This window comes from Canis aureus, chromosome 19, assembly GCF_053574225.1.
Source record: "Canis aureus isolate CA01 chromosome 19, VMU_Caureus_v.1.0, whole genome shotgun sequence".
NCBI lineage: Eukaryota > Metazoa > Chordata > Mammalia > Carnivora > Canidae > Canis > Canis aureus.
In genome coordinates this window covers 13,778,836-13,801,855 of record NC_135629.1, presented here as the reverse complement: position 1 = coordinate 13,801,855, position 23,020 = coordinate 13,778,836, and the positions used below count along the sequence as shown (strand labels likewise).

Here is a 23,020-nt window from a genome sequence, read left to right as displayed (position 1 = left end):
AGACACAGAGACAGAGACAGAGAGAGAGAGAGAGAGGCAGAGACACAGGCAGAGGGAGAAGCAGGCTCCATGCAGGGAGCCCAACGTGGGACTCGATTCTGGGTCCCCAGGATCACACCCTGGGCTAAAGGCGGCGCTAAACTGCTGAGCCACCCAGGCTACCCTCCTTGTGTACTGTTGATAGAAATGTAAAATGGTACAGCCACTATGAAGAACAGTATGGAGATTACTCAAAATAAATAAATAATAAACAAACAAACAAACCATATGATGCACCAATCCCATTTCTGGATATCAATCCAAAAAAATTGAAAGCATGTTCTCAAAGAGAAATTGGCACCCCAGATTTATTTCAGCATTGTTCACAATAGCCTAAATGCCTATTGATAGATAAATTGATAAAGAAAATGTGGTATATACAAACAGTGCAATATAATTCAGCCATTAAAAAGAAAAAGGAAATCCTGTCATAGGCCACAAAATGGATGGAACTTGAGGATATTATGCTAAATGAAATAAGCCAGTCATAGGCAATTATTGCATGATTCCATTTATATGAGGTATCTAAACTAGTCAAAAGTCATCAAAGCACAAAATACAATAATGTAGCCAAAGTCTGAGAAGAGGTGGAAATAAGGAGCTGCTATTCAATGAATATAAACTTCTGTGCAAGATTGAAAAGTTCTAGACAGCTGCTGTACAACACTGTGCCTACAGTTAATAATACTGTATTGTACGCTTAAAAAATTATTGAGGGTATGTCTCATGTTATATGTATGCTTTACCATAGGTTTAAAAAAATCACAGTCTTGGAGATCCCTGGGTGGCTCAGCAGTTTTGCGCCTGCCTTTGGCCCAGGGCACGATCCTGGAGTCCCGGGATCGAGTCCCGTGTCGGGCTCCCGGCATGGAGCCTGCTTCTCCCTGTGTCTCTGCCTCTCTCTCTCTCTCTCTCATAAATAAATAAAAATAAATTTAAAAAAAATCACAGTCTTAATTCCTGTAACTTTATAGTAAGTCTTGAAATCAGGTAGTATGAGTCTTCCAACTTTGCTTTTCTCTTTCAAAACTGCTTTGGCTGTGGTAAGTTCTTTGCTTCTCTATATAAACATTAGACACAGCCTGTTGAACCACACAAATATAAAGGATTATAAGAGGCTACTATGAAGAAGTATATGCCAACCAATTGGGGAACCTAGAAAAAAATGGATCAATTCCTAGAAACATACAATCTTCCAAGATTGAATCAGGAAGAAATAGAAAATATCGAAAGAAATTAGTAATAAGTAATTAAATTAAGGCAATAAATCAAAAAACTCCCCAAAAACAAAAGTCCAGGAACAAATGGTTTCACAGGTAAATTCTACCAAAAAATTTTTAAAAGAGTTAATACCTCTCCTTCTCAAACTATTCCAAATAATTGGAGAGAAAGGATTGCTTCTAAATTCATTCTGCAAGGCTAGCATTACCCTGATACCAAAACCAGACAGACACTACAAAAAAAGCAAATTACAGGCCAATATCCAAACTCCTCAACAAAATATTAGCAAATGAATTCAACAATACATTAAAAGAATCATTCACCACAGTCAAGTAAGATTATTCCAGGGATGCAAGGATAGTTCAATATCTGCAAATCAATTAATATAACACATTAACAAAATAAAGGGTAAAAATCATATCCATTTCAATAGATGCAGAAAAAGCATCTGACAAAATTCAACATCCATTCATGATAAGAACTCTCAACAAACTGGACGTAGATGGAACATACCTCAGCATAATAAAGGCCATATATGATAAACCCACAGCTAACATCATACTCAATGGTGAAAAGCTCAAAGCTTTTCTTCTAATATCAGGAACAAAACAAGGGTGTCCACTTTCACCACTCTTATTCAACACTGTACTGGAAGTTGTAGCCACAGTATCAGACAGGTAAAAGGAATAAAAGGCACTCAAATTGTCACTATTAGCAGATGATAATGATACTACATATAAAAAACCCTAAAGACACTACCAAAAACTATTAGAACTAATCAATGAATTCAGCAAAGTTGCAGATACAAAATTAACATACAAAAATCTGTAAATCTGTTGTGTTTCTATATACTAAAAACAAACTAGCAAAAGAAAAATTAAGGAAAAAATGCCATTTACAATTATATCAAAGAGAATGAAATACCTAGGAATAAATTTAACCAAGGAGGTGAAAGATTTATAGTCTGAAAAGTATGATACTGATCAAAGAAACTGAGTATGACACAAATAAAAAGAAAGATATACTAAGTTATGGATGAAGAATATTGTTAAAATGTCCATAGTACACAGGGGCACCTGGGTGGTTCAGCCAGTTAAGCATCTGATTCTTGGTTTCAGATCCTATGATCTCAGGGTCATAGGATCAAGCCCTGCATTGGACTCTGCACTCACCAGGGAGTCTACTGGAGATTCTCTCTCTCTCTCTCTCTCTCTCTCTCCCTCTCCTCCTCCTTGTGCTCTCTTGCTCTAAAATAATAAATACATCTTAAAAAATAAAATGTTCATGCTACCCAAAGTAATTTATAGATTCCATGGAATCCCCATCAAAATACCCATAACAGTTTTCATATAACTGGAACAAATAATCCTAAAATTTATATGGAACCACAAAAGGCCCCAAATAGCCAAAAAATCTTGAGAAAGAAGAACAACAATGGAGGTATCACACTCCCAGATTTCAAACTACACTACAAAGCCACAGTAATCATTAAAACAATATGGCACTGGCACAAAAACAGATACATAAGTCAATGGAACAGAATATAGAGCCCAGAAATAAACCCAAGCTTATGTGGACAATTAATCTACAACAAAGGAGGCAAGAACATATGATGGGGGAAAGAGACTCGGTTCAATAAATGGTGTTGGAAAACCTGGACTTCCACATGGAAAAGAATTAAACTGGACCATTTTCTAACATTAATACAAAAATAAACTCAAAAAGGATCAAGGACTTAAATGTAAAACCTGAAATCATAAAACTCCTAAAAGAAAACATAGGCAATACACTCCTGGACACTGATTTAGCAATATGCTTTTGGATCTGTTTCCTCAGGTAAGGGAAACAAAAGCAAAAACAAACTATTGGGACTACATCAAACCAAAAACCTTGTGTACAGTGAAGAAAATCATCTACAAGATGAAAAGGCAACCTACTGAATGGGAGAAGATATTTGAAAATGATGTATCTGGTAAGGGGCTAATATCCAAAATATACAAAGAATTCCAACACAAAACAAACAAATCCTAACCAATTTAAAAATATGTAGAAGATCCGAATAGACATTCTTCCAAAGAAGACATACAGAGGACCAACAGACACATGAAAAGATGATCAACATCAATAATCATCAGGGAAATATAAACCAAAACCACAATGAGGTATTACCTCATACCTGTCAGAATGGCTAGAATGAAAAAGAAATCACAAGTGTTGGTGAGGATGTGGAGAAAAGGGAACCCTCCTGGACTGTTGGTGGGATGTAAACTGGTAGAGCCACCATGAAAAAAGTATAAAAGTTCCTAAAAAAAAATTAAAAATAGAAATACCATATGATTTGGTAATTCTACTTGTGGTTTACCAAAAGAAAATGAAAATACTAATTTGAAAAGATATATGTATCCCTATAATATATATATATGATATATATAATATATATATTATATATATCATATATAATAATGCTGTTTCCTGCAGCATTATTTGCTATAACCAAGATATGGAAAAAAAAAAAATTGTCCCTCCAAGAAAATGTTGTGTGTATGGATATATGCATGTAAGTGGAATATTACTCAGTCATAAAAAGGAATGAAATCTTGCCATTGCAAAAACATGGATGGACTTAGTATTATGTTAAGTGAAATGAGTGAGACAGAGAAAGACAAATATCATATGATTTCACGTGTATGTGGAATCTAAAAACCAAATGAACAAACAAAAGAGAAAGAGTCAAGAATACAGAGAACCAACTGGTAGTTGCCAGAGTGGAGGGGGCCAGACGGATGAGGGAAATAGGTGAGAGGGATTAAGAAATACAACTGCCAATTATAAAATAAGTAACAGAGATGTGAAGTACAGCATAGGGAATATAGTCAATACTATTGTAATTCTGTATGACAGATATAACTATACTTATCATGGTAAGCATTTCCTAATGTGTATAAATGTTGAATCATTATGTTGTATACCTGAAACTAATATACCATTCTACATCACCTAGATTTCATTTGAAAATAAATTTTAAAAATAGTCCAGGGGTACCTGGGTGGCTCAGTTGGTTAAGTGACCAACTCTTGATTTTTAGCTCAGGTCATGATTTCAAGGTCCTGGGATTGAGCCCCTCACTGGGCTCCGAGCTCAGCAGGGAGTCTGCTTGAAGGTTCTCTCTCTCTCCCTCTCCCTCTGCTCCTACTTGAGTGCATGCTCTTTCTACAATAAATCTTTAAAAATAACCTGATTTCCACAAAGAAAACTGCTAACATTGTGATTATAATTTCATTGAACCTATACAGTAATTTGGTAAGAAATCATATTTTGACAATATTCAGTCTTCCAGTCCATGAACACGGTCTCTTTCTCTACTAATTTAGATCTCCTTTGATTTCTGCCATCACTTTTGCCATTTTCAGCATACAAACCTTGCACATATATTGTATATTTATACTAAGTATTTTGTTTGGATGCTATTGTAAATAGCACTTTAAAATTTTTCAAGTTCAAAATGTTTGCTATTAGAAAAGTAGGATTAATTTTCATATATTGACCTTGTATCTTGTGACCTTGCTAAACTTCCTACTAGATACAGTTGCTTTTTTGTAAATGCTTTGGAATTTTCTACATAGACAATCATGCTATCTACCAATAACGGCATTTTATTTCTCTCTTTCCAATCTGTGTGCTTATTTGTCTTACCTTATTGCACCAGCTAGGATCTCCAGAAAAATGTTGAATAGGAGTGGTGAGAGCCAAAGTCCTTGATTTGCTCTATCTTAGGGGGATAAAAATCAGTTTTTCACTTTAAGTATGATGCTGGCTATAGGTGTTTCATACATGCCTTTAATCAGGTAGAGGAAGTTCACTTTTATTCCTACTTTTCTGAACGCTTTATCAGGAGTGAGGGACAGATGTTAGTAAAATGTTTTCTGCATCTATTGAGATGATCATATGGTTTTTCTTCATCATCACCATTTATCTCCATAGCTCTTTCATCTCACAAAACTGAAATTTTGTACTCATTAAACAATAAATTCCCATTCTCCCTTCCTCCATCTCCTGAAAACCACCATTCTACTTTGTCTTTATGATTTTTACTCATCTCATGTAAATGGAATCATATAGTATTTGTCTTTTTGTGACTGTCTTACTTCATTTAGCATGATGTCTAAAGGTCTATCCATGTTGTAGCGTATGTGAGAATTTCCTTCCTTTTTTTTAAATTTTTTTATTTATTTATGATAGTTACACAGTGAGAGAGAAAGAGGCAGAGACACAGGCAGAGGGAGAAGCAGGCTCCATGCACCGGGAGCCCGACATGGGACTCGATCCCGGGTCTCCAGGATCGCGCCCTGGGCCCAAAGGCAGGCGCCAAACCGCTGCGCCACCCAGGGATCCCCAATTTCCTTCCTTTTAAGGTTGAAAAGTATTCCACTGTGTGCATATACCACATCTTGCTTATACACTTATTCAATGATGGACATTCTAGAGTACTTCCACATTTTAGCTATTATGAATAATACTGCTATAAACATAGGTTAGGTGTACAATATCTCTTTATTACCCTAGTTTCTATCTTTTTGGATATAACCCCAGAAATGGAATTGCTGGGTCATATGGCAATTCTATTTTTAATTCTTTGAGTAACCACCATACCATTTTCCATAGCAGCTATCATTTTATATTCTCAACAACAGGGCATAAGAGTTTCAATTTCTCCACATCCTAATACTTATTTTTACTTATTCGTTTATTTTTGATAGTAGCTATTATACCCTAATGGGTATGAGGTGTTAATACTGGCCTTAAAAAAAAAAATAGCTGGGGAGTGTTTCCTCCTTTTCTATTTCTGGAAGAGTTTGTATAGAATTTGTATTTTTTCCTTAAATACTGGCCAGTGAAGCTATCAGAGTCGTCCTGCAGGAAAGTTTTCAGATTATCTATTATTTCTTAAGTAAGCTTTGATAGTCTTTCAAGAAATTTGTCGATTTCATCCAAGTTATCAAATTTATTAACCAAATTGTTCATAATATTCTCTATTAGCATTTTAGTTTCTGTAGAACATATACTGATGTTCTCTTTGTCATTCTTAATATTAACATTTGTATCTTCTCTGTTTCCTGCTGACAAGTCTAGCTAGACGTTTGTCAATTTCATCTTTCAAATACCAGCTTTGGTTTTACTGACTTTCTCTACTTTTATTTCAAATTTAATTTCTGCCCTGAATTATTTCCTAATTTCTGCTTCTTCGGGGCTTTAATTTGCTCTTCTGTTCTTTAGTTTCTTAAAGTGGAGGGTGAGATAATTGATTTACTGTTTGTTTTCTAATCTAAGTACGTTTAATGCTATGCATTTCCCTCTAAGCACTGCTTAAGCTTAGTCCCATACATTTTGCCATTCCATTCAAAATAATTTTTAATTTCCCTTATGCCTTTGTCTTTGACTCATGGGTTACTCAGAGATGTGCTGTTTAATTTCCAAATACTTGGAAATTGCCCAGATATTGTTATTAATTTCTCATTGAATTCATTTGTGAACAGACAACTTGTATTTCTTTACATTTGTTGAGGTTCATGTTCTGGCTCAGAAAATCTATCTCTGTTAGGTTAAATATGAATTTTTCATATATATTTGAAAAGAATGTGTATTCTGCTGTTGTATGGAGTATCCTCTCAAAGTCAATTTAATTAAGTTGGTTGGTAGGGCTGTTTAGGTTTTCTACAACCCTATTCATCTTCTGTCTACTAGTTCTATGGATTACTGAAGAACTATTGACATCTCCAACTGAAATTGTATATTTTTATATTCCTCCTTTTGGTTCTCTCAGTTTTTGCGTTAGGTGTTTTTACATTTATGACTATTATATGTTCTTGATGAAGTGACCCCTTACTCATTGTGCAATGCTCTTCATCTTTCCTGGTAATATTTCTTGTTCTGACATCTACTTGGTCTGGTATTAATATAGCCACCTCATCCCTCTTTTCATCAGTGTTTTGCATAGTATATGTTTTCTCTATCCTTTTACTTTTAACCTATCTATGTCTTTATATTTAACTTGGATTAAAAAAACATTGGGCAATTCCCTTCATCTTCTCTTTTCGCATCTCACGTGAGTTAATTAATATCTGTATCAAAGTGATATAGGAGAACTGGGTGAAAGGAGGTAAATTTTGATTTTGTAAATCAAATAATGGTACATATACATACACATATATCATTATATACAAGTATACATGCACACTTATAAGCATACTTACATACATAATGTGTCAAAAACTAATCCATGGTGCCCAAAGTCTAATGGCTTATTTTTATTCATCAGTGCTCTCTAATTTCCTACATTTTCAGGTTATTATTTTAATGAAGCAAAGAATAAATACAAATTTACTTCTCCTTTTCTAAAGTCAAAAACCCTTGTTTTAAAACCCTCATTATTCATACCAATTTTACAAGCAAATTCTTAAGTATTTTGTTAAATCAAAATTCTTTTTTTAAAGATTTTATTTATTCATGAGAGATACAGAGAGAGAGAGGCAGAGACATAGGCAGAAAGAGAAGCAGGCTCCCCACGGGGAGCCCAATGTGGGACTCGATCCCAGGTCCCTGGGATCACCACCTGAACCAAAGGCAGATACTCCACCGCTCAGCCACCCAGGTACCCTTAAATCAAAATTCTTGATCCTTTATTAAATTAAGAAAATAATCAGTTTTGGCTAAGACCCACATTAACAGTATAAGATTGAGTTATTTCATTTGAAACAAAGGAAAAATAAAAAAGTTAAAACGAGTATTCTCAAAGAAACAACTTAAATATCCGGGATTTCTATCACAACTGAAAGGCGTAGCTTTTTCAGGAAGATTCTTTTCTCTTAAAAAACAATAAAAGAGAAAACAACATCAAATTTTCTGAGGTAGGGAAACATATAATAAACAGTTTTATTCCCCAGGGTCCAAAATGATGAAGTGAAATTATGGATATAAATGATACACATAGGGATCCCTGGGTGGCGCAGCAGTTTGGCGCCTGCCTTTGGCCCAGGGCGCGATCCTGGAGACCCGGGATCAAATCCCACGTCGGGCTCCTGTTGCATGGAGCCTGCTTCTCCCTCTGCCTATGTCTCTGCCTCTCTCTCTCTCTGTGTGACTATCATAAATAAATAAAAATTTTTAAAAAATAAAAAAATAAATGATACACATAAATTGTTGACATAAATAGTACATGCTCAACAAACATCTGTTATAATTGTTGCAGTTATTCAGCTACTATACTGTATTAAATCATCTATGTTGAACTGAAATAGTGAAACCAAAGACAACTAATTCTTTAAAGCCAATTTCAGGAAACTGAAACGTTTGCATGTAAACTCTACAACTGTTTACAATACTAAAATGAAAAACTGAAAATAAATGAAAAAGTTCCTGGAATCTCTCATATGCTTTCAATTAGATAGCATCAATCAAATGGCTACTTTTTCCAACAAAGACCTCCATGGAAACAAGCTACCGATGTTAGCGAACATCTCCCATTCACTTAGTAGGTCAAGATCAATTAGCTATTTGATACATACTTTAGACACAAGGTGTCACATACTATATGCAGTCATGGTAGGTTTACAAAAAACTAGTCACGTTCTGGCAAAGCATGTTGTATGATAAACAGACCATAAACAGAAACTACCACTGGCACTGGGGCAACATCCAGCTGGGTTTCTTTATCCCTGATCCCAGTTTCAGCTGCAGGTTTTTTCCAGAAAGAACAGTAGCTTGATTTACTCAACACTCTGCTGAAGTCAGGGTGTGGTCACGCTTCTCTAAATAATATTACAAATGGATTTTCCCTGAACTCTTGTAGCAACAGGATCTTAAAGTGGTTACTGGTAAGAAAAGGTGAGATTAAGGTCAAAATGCACATCTACACAAAAGTAATAAATAAGGATTTTTTTCTTTTTTAAGGACCACCTAGAGACAATAGAGGCAGGAGTATTATGGAATCCAGAAGAAAGAGGGAATATAGCACAGCCCATGAATATTTTTTTCAAGCTTTCAACACGGAGCCACAGTAACAGTTCAATGTCTTTGCCAGCTTCCCTGTTAAGCACCGACAATTTCACCCCAAATTGTTACAATACGCTATTAACTGCCCCCAAATACAAATCAATCGTTTTCTTGTTGTTGTTGTTGTTGTTTTCTTTTTACTTATTTATTTTTAAATCGTTTTCTTTCTCGGTCATCAGGTCTAAACGTAAAAGCGAATCCAGAAAGATCAATTAAATGTCTCCTTTACCTGTTCTAAAACACGACCAACGAGAGATTCAGAAAGTTAAGACTCGGCAGCCTTTTCCTAAGGCAGGGACGAACAGGAATGTGTTTAATAAATTAATCATTGCATTCAGCGGTTCAGCGCCTGCCTTAGGCCCAGGGCGTGACCCTGGAGACCCGGGATCGAGTCCCACGTCGGGCTCCCCGCGTGGAGCCTGCTTCTCCCTCTGCCTGTGTTGTGTCTCTGCCTCTCTCTGTGTCTCACGAATAAATAAATAAAATCTTTTTTTTAAAAAATTGCATTCCTTCCCTCTGGTTAGCCTAGAGAATAAAAATCCACCTCTGCTCCGCGAGGGTGCAAAGCCGCCCTTTGCGGGCCCGCAGCCGCGCGCGCCGCAGGGCCCACCCCGGAGCCCGGAGCCCGGAGCCCGGAGCCCGGCGCCCACCCACCGGGGCACCTTCAGCGTGCTCGGCGCCCAGGCAGGGACGAGGGCGGGACTCCGGGCTCTAAGTACTCACTAGGTAGGCAGTGCTTGTGACGTGAACTTTCTTTCCTTCTCGGCCACTCTCACGTCGCAAGCCCTCTAGAAGGAGGGGAAACTGAGGCCCGGCCTCCGGGGCCTGCCAGGGGTCACAGAGCCCGTAACGCGCACACACGGGCCCAGCACGCGGGTCTTCGCCAACGTCCCAGGGCCTCTGCCTGGCTCGCCGGGCCCCAGGCTCCGCCGGCGGACTCTCGGAGGAAGAGGGCCCGGCCCCGGGCGACTCCCACCCGGGTCGTGTTCCCGTCAGCAGCCTCCGTCGACAGAAGGCGGCGCCCCCGCTCCCGCCACCAGCTGCCAGGCACCGCGCCGAGCATGTGCTACGGCTCGCGGACACGCCCTCCGCCGCCCTCACCCAACCCCGCCGCGCGCCTGCGCGCCCCGGGCCCGAGGGCCCCTGCTCACGTGGGGCCCCACGTGGCCCCGCCGCCGCCAATAGCGACCCAGGGCCTCGCGTCGGCCCCGCCCCCGGCCCCGCCCCCTCGAGGCCGCGCCGACCCCGCCGGGCGCGTGCGGCTCCCTGCTGCGGGCTGCGCTGCTGCTTTGCTGCCTGCGCTGTGCGCGCGCGTGTGAAGATGCGGGGCTCGGAGCCCGGTTGAGGCCGCGGAGGCCACAGGCTCCATCCAGGGGGAGGAGGGGCAGGCGGGGGCGTCGGGGAAGGCCTCCGGGAAAGGGCTGCTTCCCAGGGAAAGGAAGGGAATAGGTACCCCTGGCTGCACACACTGCCCTTTCGGGGAAAGCCAGGAAGAACGCCTCCAGGTTCTCCCATTTTACGGTTAAGTCACTCGAACCCGCACTGACTCCATCACGTCGGGAGCACCCGCAGTTACTTTGCCGCAGCAGCGCGTGGAGCAGTAGTGGTCCTCCGCGGAGCACTGCCCGGGGCCCTGGTTGGTGATCTTCCAGGAGGAAGAGCAAGCTCATGGAGATGACCTCATCCAAGGTCACTCACCTGGCCAGCGGCCTTCTCCTGGGCAAGTCCAGGGCCCGCTTGGAACTTCAGTGACACTTAGACTTCTGTCATTAACCCAATTACAGGTATTGTCGTGCGGCTTTCTCGTGGATGGCCTGACGAAGGAAAGATAGGGCTACATCTAGACCACATTGCTCTGTCCCAAGCCCGACCTATGTACCTATGTCAGCGGTGTATATTCTCATGCCATGGGTCCCTCAACTAAGCCACATGCCCCTTAAGAACACCAAGTATTTTTGTTGTTTTAAACACTCCTTAAAAGCTGTCATGATGGTTTCTGATAACATGTGAAATTGCTGATACAGGACCTAGTCAAACATGCATCCCCCATTTGTCCTGTTTGGCAGCATATAGTTGTGCTCGATTATGAGTTCCCATAGACAGGTTTTTTTAAGTTGCTACCTGGGTGCAGATACCGTGGGAGATAGCTCCAGATCTGCAACTCTACCTCCAAACTTCATTTTCTTGTTAATACAGAATTGCTGCTATTCTTGTCTCTCTTGTCTCCGAGGGTGAGTCGTTTCACTGAGGATTTCTGTCAGACAGTTGTAAGAATGGGAGAAGGATTAAGGAACAATGAGAATTGAACAAATAAAAAAGCCTTTACTGATCTAAGATCTTAACGTTCTTGTTTCTCTCTGCCACCCTCTCCTCCTGAGATTTTAGAACTCATTGACTGTTCACCGAATGCTTTTAATCACATCTTTCTTCATAATGTTTGGAAGAAGATCTTTCCTGCATTTGGATTTGTACAGCCTGAGTTGAAATTTTGGCGGAATGGAAGCGCTGGAAATAGGGTGTGTGGGGAGGCAGTGTCGTGTGTTAAGGAAAGAAGGATAAGAAAATCCTGGTGAGGGGAGATAACTAGAGCTTAGAGAAAAAGAATGAAGACAAAAAAAAATAGACTGGATGGCAGATCTAGCAGATTGTTCTGTGTTCTAATGGTAATGATATTCTTGAGCATGAAGATTTGTACATTGTGTATGATGACCGAAAAACATTACCATTTCGTTATTTGAGGAGTCCAGAGAGTTCTGGCAACAAGGTTGGAAGAACATAAGGGGGTTTGATAGTTTAGTACCAGAAAGATAATCTGGGATCCAGTAGATCTCTCTGCACATTGTTTTCGTGTCTCTACCCTAACCCCATGTTGAAAATCAAAGACTATGGTGAAGGAATAACTGGATAAGGTAGGTACACCGGTCTCTGCCTGAACCTGGATGCTGTTGCTGAAATTCCTGGGGCGATACGATACAGCCTGTAAGGACTCAAATGCTTTGTCAACTTTGCCCCACAGATTGGAAGGTGCCAGATAACTTACTGAATGCTGAGCTCCTTAAGGAGCTCCTTGTACACCTACCATGGATCTTATATGTACTGCACCTCACCAAATAATCTAGTTCAGAGGATGTCCTTGTGGCAACCTATAATCCTCCTAAAATGAAGTTTTTTGGAATACATGCTGAAGAAATTGTGTATTTCAAAATTATAAAAACCCTGGTTGAAGCCTTTTAAAAACACACACACAAAAAAAACCTGTTTCAGTTTGCTTCAGGGGTCTCATCTTGCAACAGGTTCACACTGTTGAACACAATGTTTATTCAGTTGGGTAAGTTATTTTGTCAAATCCAGGTTCCAGGATCCTTACCCCAACTCCCTTTGAAGCTCTAGTGCCTCCTGCTCCCTGTAAAAGATAATAACAGCTGTGAAACTGAACAGCATTTTGATTTCCCTTCCCATGAGACTGACAGAGGAGGCACAGGAAGGGGAGGGAAGGTTGTAACAAGAACATATGATCGCTCAAAAGCGGAGTTCACGTGATGATTGATTAGGGAGATGTCACTAGTTACCCTGTCCACAGCTGAGGTTAAACACAGGCTAACAATAGCCCAGGAGAGAACAATTGGAGAATTCATTAGTTGTGTTCCCCTCCGACCCCCACCTTCCAGGCTTAGTATAGGCTCTGCCCTGATGAGAAGCAAACTTTGGAACTAGACAGGGCTTCTGGAGTTCACGGCTTATTCTTCTCACCTGGCATGTGTGCAAAATGGTCAAGCATATTAATAGGTGACTTGGCCAACACCACGTAGCTGGTTAGAGAAGCAGAGCGAGGATTAGAGCCACTCTCCCTTTAAAGACAATTACTCATCCCATTTGTCCCCAAAATGGCCATCAATTTCCCCCCACCTCACACAAGGATGTGCATGACACAACATCCATCAGCAAGTGGAGTCTCTTTCCACCCCTTGACTTGGTCTGTGGCTTCGTTTAATCAATAGGATGCAGTGGAAGGAACATTCTGAGACTCCCCAGTTTGGGCCCTAAAAGATCTGACAGCTTCTGCTTCCTGCTAAAGCATGGAAGCCAGCCTCCAGGCTTTGAAGAAGCCGGGCTTGACTACTGAGTGATGAGCCATAGCACGTGGACAGAGACAACATGTGGAAGAGCAGCACGCGCAAGGGAAGCCTCTTTGGACCTTCCAGCCCAGCCTAGCTACAAGCTGAACACAGCTGAATGAGTTACCCCCACCAAATCACATGGAGCGGAAGATCTACCCAGCTGAACTCTATCCGCATTCCTGACCCAGAGAATCATGAGAAAGAGACGACCTGGGGATCCCCCGGGTGGCTCAGTGGTTTAGCGCCTGCCTTTGGCCCAGGGTGTGATCCTGGAGACCCAGGATCGAGTCCCGCATTGGTCTCCCTGCATGGAGCCTGCTTCTCCCTCTGCCTGTGTCTCTGCCTCTCTCTGTCTCTCATGAATAAATAAATAAGTTTTTTTAAAGAGAAAGACACAACTGAAAGACCCCCTTTATCCTTTGCCTTATTCTATTCACTTGATTATCATAATTAAGAAATCAGGCCATTTGACAATAGTTAGGTCTCAGAAGTCTGAGTAAGGAACCTGATCAACCAACACTTCCATGTATCTCATCCAGACAAGGTGGTTTTCTGCTTTAAACTCAAGACACTAAGGCCATCAATTACTTTATTAATTTTGCTAATCAACCAGTCCTGCTCCAGTTACATTAACTTACACTTAGCATTTAACTATCACAAAATGTTCTTCAATTTTAATGTTCTGGTTATCTCATGATGCGTTATAGACCACCAGAAACCTTAATGGCTTAAGAACACTTCTTTTGCTCACGACTGTGCAATTTGGGCATAGCTGCATGAGGAACAGCCAGTCTCTGCCCTACTTCAGCATCAGGTAAGGCTGGCTTAAAGGTCAGTTCTCTCCCATCTGGAGATTGGCGGTGGGAAGAAAACTTGAACAGCTGGAGCTAGAACAGCTGGGCTTCTCTGAGATTACTATCTCCATGGAGCTTCCCACGTGGTCTACCCCTCTTGGTGGCTTCAGGCTGGCTGGTGCTTTTATAAATCAGTTCAGAGATCCTAAGACACAGTCCCAAGGAAGGGAAACTGGCAGAAGTTGCATCACTTTGCATGACTTAGATTTGGAAGTCGGATAATGTCCTTTCTGCCCTGCTACTGGTCTACCCATATTCAAGGAAATAGGCTCCACCTTTTTTTTTTTTTTTTTTTTTCTTTTTTTTTTTAGGCTCCACCTTTTGATGAGATGTGCCAACATCACCCTGTTAAAAGAGCATATGGGAAAGGCTAGGTTAGTGTTACCATATTTGGAAAACAATCTCACCTCATCCAGCTTCCAAACTCAGCATATGAATTTCATGCTAGGACTAAAATCTTGATAAAAAAAACTAATTCCAGAAGCTTTGATTTAAAAAAAAATTATTGCTAATCACAATACTTATGAAAGTTAATTCACTTTCCTTACAGATGATTTGGTTTAGGGGCCACAGTTTATCTTCTTTTTGCCCAGAGATTTGGATTATAGCTGGGGAGAGGGGAATGTGTATAACCTACTGTTATTGCTGTTTTGTAAACCTGCCCCTTCTTAAAAAAATAGATTCACTGCTTATAGTTGAAACAAATAGGGTAGTCATAGAAAGGTTAAGACTATGAATTTAATCTGGCTCTGGCAGCCACATATTTTAAAGAAATTAGTTTTGTATGCTCTGTAACATGCTCTGTATGGATGAATGCTAATTACTTACATGTCTACTTGCACATTCATGCAGACACACCACATTCATTCAGTATCTTTTATTCCTGAGGGATTTCTGGCTTCTCAACCCAGTTTACCTGCTATTTTTTTTTTTTTTAATCTGACAGTGCCACACCAAAGGTATGCAGTGCCTTTTTAATTGTTGCCTGGCAACACTCATGCTCAGGACAGGAAGTGAAGTGTGCAGTATCTCGCTATAATTCTGGTAGGAATCATATTGTGCCTAACAGCCAAATTGAAGTTTGTGAACAGCAAAACTAACATTTCTATTATTGCAGAAACGTGTCCCAGGACCTGTATTAATCAGAGAAGAGCTGCTAAACTTCTATGGCATTTTGTAGTTGTTTTGAGACTCTTACAAATAAAAAATAAATATCCAGTAAAAATATCCACATCTTCTTTGCAAATTGTTGTACCAACATTAAATATTGGTCTGTGGTCTGATCTCTAAACCTAGTTTTTCAGCTTCATTTCCTAAACTGTTTTCATTATAACCTGAAGATATGATTTTATGAACCTTTTAACATTGGCTTTCCAGACTATCTTTGGAGATTCCACTTTCAAGTTTACCAAAAAACTGCATTACCAAAAGCTTTGGTATGTATCTAATGTTTGAAATTTATCTTTTTAATTTTTTAAAATTTCCTTATTTATTTAAGAGAGAGAGAGAGAGAACAAGCAGGAGAAGAAGAGGGAGAGGGAGAGAGAATCCCAAGCAGACTCTGAGCTGAGTGCAGAGCCTGACACGGGGCTTGATCTCAAGACCCTGAGATCAGGCCCTGTGCCAAGACCAAGAGTCAGATGCTTAACCAACTGTATCACCCAGGCACCCCAACGTTTGCATTTTAAATTGCCTTCTGAACAATGTGATTTCAGAGATTTTGTTGGTCAACTGACTTCTAACATTTCATGTCTTTAAGTTAAATGTATAGCTAACAGAATCCATCACTGAACAAAAAAAGTCTTTAATAATGAGAGTTGTCACCCTTTAATAATGTTTATTGGGACTTTTTCATTTACATACCTTATCTCTTTTAAAGCTGAGCAGTCCAAGATTATTTCTGCAAGAAGCACAGTAGAATGAGAGGTGAGTTTGTTTCTAGCTGAAACATTTTAATATTTTGACTCATTTTAAATGGAATGAATCTGTATTAAAAAGTATTTGTCAGAAAAAAAGGAAATTAGGTTACTTGCCAAAAAATGGCAAAAAGTGTGCTTGCGGGGGTAACTTTAATCTAGTAAAAAAATGAAATTGCTGCGAAGAAATCACAGAGTGCATCTTTGTCACAAGCTGATGAGATGCATTACTTTTCAAGTAGCTTAAAAGAAGAGCCCTGTCTCATATTAAGCTGCTGGATTAACACATCTGGCCAAATAAGGCAAGGGCCAGCCAGCACCCTGCAGTTCCAAGTCTGTGCGTGCTCCTTTTGCAAAGCCACATTAACCAAGGAAGCTTGAGTTTCTAAAGTAGCTACACACTCACAGACATTCTCAGGCAAGTCATTTTCATTTAGAGATGAGGAAGTTATTGCAACTAATATAATTTATTTGTATCACCCCCCACCCACCCACCCAAGAAAAATGAAGAATGATTTGAACCTGCCTTATTAGAATGTTCAGCTCAAATTGAACTTTAGGCCATTAACTCCCTGACCATAAAGAATATCTGACAGTGTCAGTTCTTTAGGGATTCTCTTCAACCCAAAAGAGTGGTTCAACAGGTGCTTCAAGTTCTCTGTGTGTTTACTCCACCCTAGAGAAAGGTGGATAAACTCACCTGATGATCCTTTCTAGTCTTGGCATTAATACTGTAACTGAAACTCAGTTTAAAAAACTGAAGAATTGCTTGGCATTTCACCTAATCTCTCTAAACATTCGTTTTCTCCTTGGTAAAATGAAAGTAATCCCACAGGGCCTACTTTTTTTTACAAGACTACTGTGGGGGGAACACACAGGTCAGACAATAAGTAACATGAACTGAACATTTCCTATTATCTCTACCCTCTAAGTACATTATATGTGTTGTTCCACCAAATCTCCACAATAACTTTATGAGACAGGTACAGAAATCACTCAGGCTTAGGAAATGCAACACCTTGCCCAGGCCATATCTGGTGTGCGGCAGAGGCAAGATGTGAACTGACTTCTACTAAAGCTTATTCCACCTCCAATATAAGACCTATGAAAACAACTATGAAATAGGAAAATGATAGGCCAACATCAAATATCACCATTATTAAAATTTCCTCACTGTGAACCGTTATTTAAAAGTTACATTGTGGGGGATCCCTGGGTGGCGCAGCGGTTTGGCACCTGCCTTTGGCCCAGGGCACGATCCTGGAGACCCGGGATCGAATCCCACGTCAGGCTCCCGGTGCATGGAGCCTGCTTCTCCCTCTGCCTGTGTCTCTGCCTCTCTCTCTCTCTCTCTCTCTCTCTGTGTGTGACTATCATAAATAATAAATAAAAATTTTAAAAAAAAGTTACATTGTGGGATACCTGAGTGGCTCAGTGGTTGAGCGTCTGCCCTTGGCTCAGGTTGCGATCCAGGGGTCCTGGATCAAGTCCCACATCAGACTCCTTGCGGGGAGCCAGCTTCTCCCTCTGCTATGTCTCTACCTTTCTCCATGTCTCTCATGAATAAATAAATCTTTAAAAAAAAGATTTAAAAAGTTACATTGTGTGTGTGTGTGCACACCACATGCATGTTCATATATTGTTTTTTAAGGTTTCTATTTTTGTTGGTTTGGGGGGCATAATGTTTCTATTCAGATGGTTTTTTAATTATATGAATAATTGGTACAGAAACTCCAAAAAATACAGAAAACTATAAACAAAAAGAAGAAATAGTGTGATGGTAAATCAAACATAGAAGCATGTTGGATAAGCAGCAACTCCCATTTCTCAAAAAAAGAAGGAAGGTCATTATAGTGCTTTACTCAGGGCAAAAATAAAGCATTTTAGTGCCATGCAAATAGTTAGAATGCTCATATTTGTTAAATGAGGGTCAGGATGACATATTGACTATAGCAAATCATCATAGCTTTTTGGCTGTAAACAGATAAAAATAATCAAAAGAATAGCTCAGTAAGCAACAAAATGCTCAATCGAGGTAAGATTTGGCAGGCATCTTGAGGCTAGGTTTGCTGACATTCCTAAAGAAACATTCATTTCTAAAAATCCAGACCTAGAAGAAAGATCCAGTAGTATTAGAGTAGTTTGCATAGGATGGTTTAGAACGTATTTATTTGTAAAGAATGACCTGAGTACAGAATTAGGCAAATATTCATTTGGGAACCTGATCAAAAGTCAGAGAATTCCTGGAATTCAGAGTTGTACCTTGGACTTCAATGGGACCTTCTGGGTCCGAAATGAGAGTAGAAAGCAGGATCCAGGAGTCTGAATGTGAGGGGTTCTCTTTCAAAGGAAGAGGTGATTGCTAGAGATGAACAGATCAGGAGTGTCTGCTACTCTGTTTTAGTTCATTGCTGGCAGGAAGAAGTCTGAGAAAGAAAACCAGAAGATTTCAGGCGGCTGGAAAGACTTTCAGGAAGCCTGCTGAGAATGTAGCCAGAGACAAAAGCATCTCCAGCATGACGTCAAGTGCATCTGCTCCTATCTCCGTTCCTATCAAAAACGAAGGTATGTTTTGTCTTTCCCTGAGTTCTACTCAATTCCTCCCAATGCCAGCTTCAGGCATCCTGAGAGGAACTGCTTTTCATAATGTTTCCTGGGATAGGTCATCTCTCCTCAGGTTCAGAAGCTGCAGTGAACCTCCTGAAACCATGACCTTTTCACTCAAATCTAATCCTATCCATCCTCTGTACCACCTGGACTCTCTCTATGGCATCTCCAGCTACCAACCGGGGAAAGAGGAAACTCCAGGAAAAAAAATTTGGGGTGAGGTGTTGTTCCCACACCGCATACCCTCCAAGTACCCCCAGTGACAAGTTAAGCAACTTTCCCAAGTTTATGTACAAAGTTCTTGAATCCCATCTGTCCTGCCCTTTATTCTTCTCTAAGCACGAACAACCCAGTTCTCGGACTCTTCACCAATCACAGGGAAAGTGTAAAAGTAGAGAAAAGAACTGATGTTAACTTCCTCCAGGAAAACCTTTCTGAAATGATCATTCATGTAGCCTTCTTCCTTCTGAAATTCCTGAATTGACTAGAATGTTCTTGAACATTTAATGTAGACTTAACTATTAGATGGAAGAAAGCATCAACTTAGTCCCTCAGACAAAATCATTTGCTTATAAGGGCACCTGGGTGGCTCAGTGGTTGAGCGTCTGCTTTTGGCTCAGGTCGTGATCCTGGGGTCCTGAGATTGAGTCCTGCATCATGCTCCCCACAGGGGAGCCTGCTTCTCCCTCTGCCAATGTCTCTGCCTCTCTCTGTGTGTCTCTCATGAATGAATGAATAAAATCTTTTTAAAAATCATTTGCTTATAGAATAGGGACCAAGTCTGATCCCCATAGGCATTGAACATGCTTAATAAATTCATTAATTTTAAAAAACCCACAAGCCCTAGAGTGTCTAAAATATCAGGAGAGGGAGTTTTAAATTAATGTAATTGTTTTCTATTATACACACTAGTCAGAAAGTAATCTGACCTAATACCAGTCTTATTTTCCTTAAAAAAGAAGAAAACCTTTCAATTGTCAGAAGCAGTTTAAATGAAGAATTACTAAAAAGGAAACAAACAGGGAGATTCATGCTGCTCAGGCAACAAAATCAGTGAACAATGAAAGCCATAGTAGGCATTGAAGGTTATAAACAGAAATATAGACTGTAATCCTGGCCTCCATCACTTTACTGCAAAATAATCACCATTTCCACAGTTTCATTCATTCTTTGCCTCTTACGAGCAACTTGACAGCTCCTCTCTTCTTTTTTCTTATTCCAATATTTTCTTCACTCATCAGTAGTAACTATCAATTTACTTCTTATCAGCTGTACAGTTACTGTATAGTTATCACAGGTTACTACCTGTTGTTTCCCTATTATAAAAAGAGGCCCAACAAAGTTGGAGCATGAAGAGCATTTAATTAGACATTTAGCATTTGAGTCATCCAGACTCTTAATCCTAATTTTGATTTGCTTATTTCCTTATCTTTGGGAAAAAAAATCCACACATTGGTCAATCATTTCATACAAGAAAGCAGTTCAGTGCTCATATTCAATAAAATTTCTTTGAAAGAAATTTGGATCATTTTCTCAGTAATGCTTACTTTTTTTTCCCTTTCGATCATCAAAAATATAGAGCTGAGCAAACTTAAAATAGTTTTGAATGTATGTACTTACGTTTATATGTATTGTTATTTATAGGCAAAACTATTCAGTGTATAGTTAAATGAGATTTTTCCCAAGTGATCATATTATATTTCTGATGGGTAGATTAAGACTTGCATTTTTGATATGTTCATTTTAATTTCAGGATCAATATTCTGAAGAAGAAAGATACTCTGATACAAACCTAAAAAATAACTTTGATTCTTTTTATTACCATTTTGTGTGTAGGATCCAGCTAATGCTGGATGTTCTATTCCATGTCTGATAGTAGTGGAACAGCTTTCTCTTTTTTGTAGCATACTATGGAACTCTTCCAAAATTGTCAAGTAGTCATTGTATTCTTATAAATAGCCATGTCTATATTAAATTCAACGTATGGTTTGAAAATTATTCAGTAAACCCTGTAAAAGGCTATTGTTGACATCTCCCCCCAAAAGAGACAGAGAGCTGACTTAGGTTTGAGTCATTTATGGTGACCACCTAGCACAATAATCAAGAAAAAAAATATTCCAAGTTCCCATTCTATTTATTTCGTTAAGAAAATGCCAGCTGGTTTCAGCACTTCCCTGTTTATATGAATACTAACTTCAGGCTTTCAAACAAACCTTATTTGATTCAGGAAAGTCAGGAATAGAACCTGAGTGAGTCGTCCAGTGTCAGATGTAGCCTATGTGCTCCATGCTTACAACTGACTCATGAAATTCTGATGTCTGGAGGAGATCTATTTGATCTCTTATTGTCAGCTATATAATCTTCCAGATTAAATTGCACCAGAAATAATCTGTGTACATTCCACAGAGAGTAAATAATCAGACATATCTCTACTCCTCTTCCTCCACACACATGACTTTGCTTGTGATTATCTAAAACTTGCAGGCCTGATATTTTCACTAAAGCCCTGCAATTACAAGTATTATGTAAATAGCCCACTGTCATTTCCAACTGAAAAATGTATTTTAAATGTGACAAAACCAGGAGCGCCTGGGTGGCTAAGTCGGTTATGTGTCCTGATTTCAGCTCAGGTCAGGATCTCAGGGTCCTGGGATCCAGCTCCACATTGGGGTCTGTACTGGGTGTGGAGCCTGTTTCTTCCTTAGATTATGTCTCTCTCCCTCTGCCAACCACTCCCCAAAAAAGCAACAAAACCAGCCTGCAATAAATGCAATTTAGGGTTAAGTCTCTAAGTAACCTCATTGAGAGATTCTGAGGTACAGGTAATGCCCAACTGATCCATCTTTCTCTTTAAAATACAATTATGTATAACCAAAAATCACTTCTCATCTGTGTATATAGAGGTTCCCTGGGGTTGAGGGAATTTCACTGGAAATAGATTTTTCTAACAAGATTCCAGGTTTTGCTGAATTTGCTCTGATGTGAATATTTTCACATAATTGCAAACACATTTTTTACTTTGTATAACTTTCTAAAGATATTGCTCAAGGAAGCAACAAATACAAATTTCCTATTTGTTAATAGAGAAAACAAAAGATTAAACAATCCAGTTACCTAAAAGGAGCCTAAGTACAAAAACAGCATGGGAATATTTTTGAGTTGAAATGTGTAAAAATACATATATTTTAAAAAGTGCAGAAGTTGATCAAATACATATGGAATAAAAATGATAATTGAAAAGGGATATGGAACTAAGAACAATACTCGATATTGAGATAACTGGTTACCATTTTAGGAGAAAAATTCATATCTTACACCAGGACAAATTTGAAATGCATAAAAGATTTGAAGACAGGGCACCTGGGTGGCTCAGGGGTTGAGTGCTTGTTTTTGGCTCAGGTTGTGATCCCAGGGTCCTGGGATCGAGTCCCACATCAGGCTCCCCACAGGGAGTCTGCTTCTCTCTCTTCCTATGTCTCTGCCTCTCTCTGTGTGTCTTTCATGAATAAATAAATAAAATCTTTAAAAAAAATTTTGAAGACAGACAACAACAAACTACTCAAGCCATAGCAGACAAACAAGATACTCTCTTAGTGATCTTGGGGTAAGTTGTCCTTCCCAGCTACGCATCAAATCCAAAAGCCATAAAAGAAAACATTGGTAAATTAAACTACAAAAGAATAAAACTGCTGCAGCAAAAGCCATCACAGGCAAATCAAAATACAAATGATAAGGTGAGATAAAAATATTTACAACTCATATTACTAATGAAGATCTTACCTTCTTAATATAAAAGACCTTTTTCAAAATGAGGGGCAAAAAAACCCAACAGTCCAATTGGAAAATCTTAAAAGAGATAAACAATAAGAAAATGAGATGTCATTTTCCCCCCAATCATTCACAAAAAAAGCCTAAGAGATAAATAATATAAGAAAAAAACACATATTCTCATATATTGCTGCTGGTGGTATAAATCCTCTGGGACATTTTGGCTAAAATTATTAATGATTACATCCTTTAACTAGTAATTCTACCTCTCTGGAGATAATTGTGAAATGACCACACACAAGGTTGTTCACTATAGAGTTGTTTTTTGGAAACAACCCAAATACTTATCCACAAGAGACTGGTTAAATAAATGACGGTACATCCATACTATACTAGACAGCTGTTTAAAAAATAAAAAGAAGTATAAGTAAATAAATCTTTTTTAAAA

The 23,020-nt window shown here is 39.3% G+C and overlaps 1 protein-coding gene across 12 annotated transcripts in view; it reads right to left on the bottom strand.

The window, feature by feature from the left end:
* LOC144289667 (uncharacterized) overlaps positions 1-23,020 on the bottom strand; it is a 112,564-nt gene that overhangs the window by 26,178 nt on the left and 63,366 nt on the right. For 3 of the 12 annotated variants that reach the window (XR_013357524.1, XR_013357525.1, XR_013357526.1), the window contains exons 3-6: positions 16,145-16,181; positions 14,600-14,626; positions 11,431-14,556; positions 11,008-11,123 (exon numbers count right to left, since the gene is read on the bottom strand). Coding sequence is in view for 1 of the 12 variants with exons in the window: in XM_077858006.1 (XP_077714132.1) it covers positions 11,486-11,563; positions 12,677-12,712; positions 14,600-14,626 (141 nt within the window). In the remaining 11 variants the exon portion in view is untranslated. Of the gene's footprint in view, positions 1-10,032; positions 10,395-11,007; positions 11,124-11,228; positions 14,557-14,599; positions 14,627-16,144; positions 16,182-18,459; positions 18,745-23,020 lie in introns of those variants that run through there. The other 9 variants (XR_013357520.1, XR_013357522.1, XR_013357527.1 and 6 more) reach the window with 9 other exon arrangements.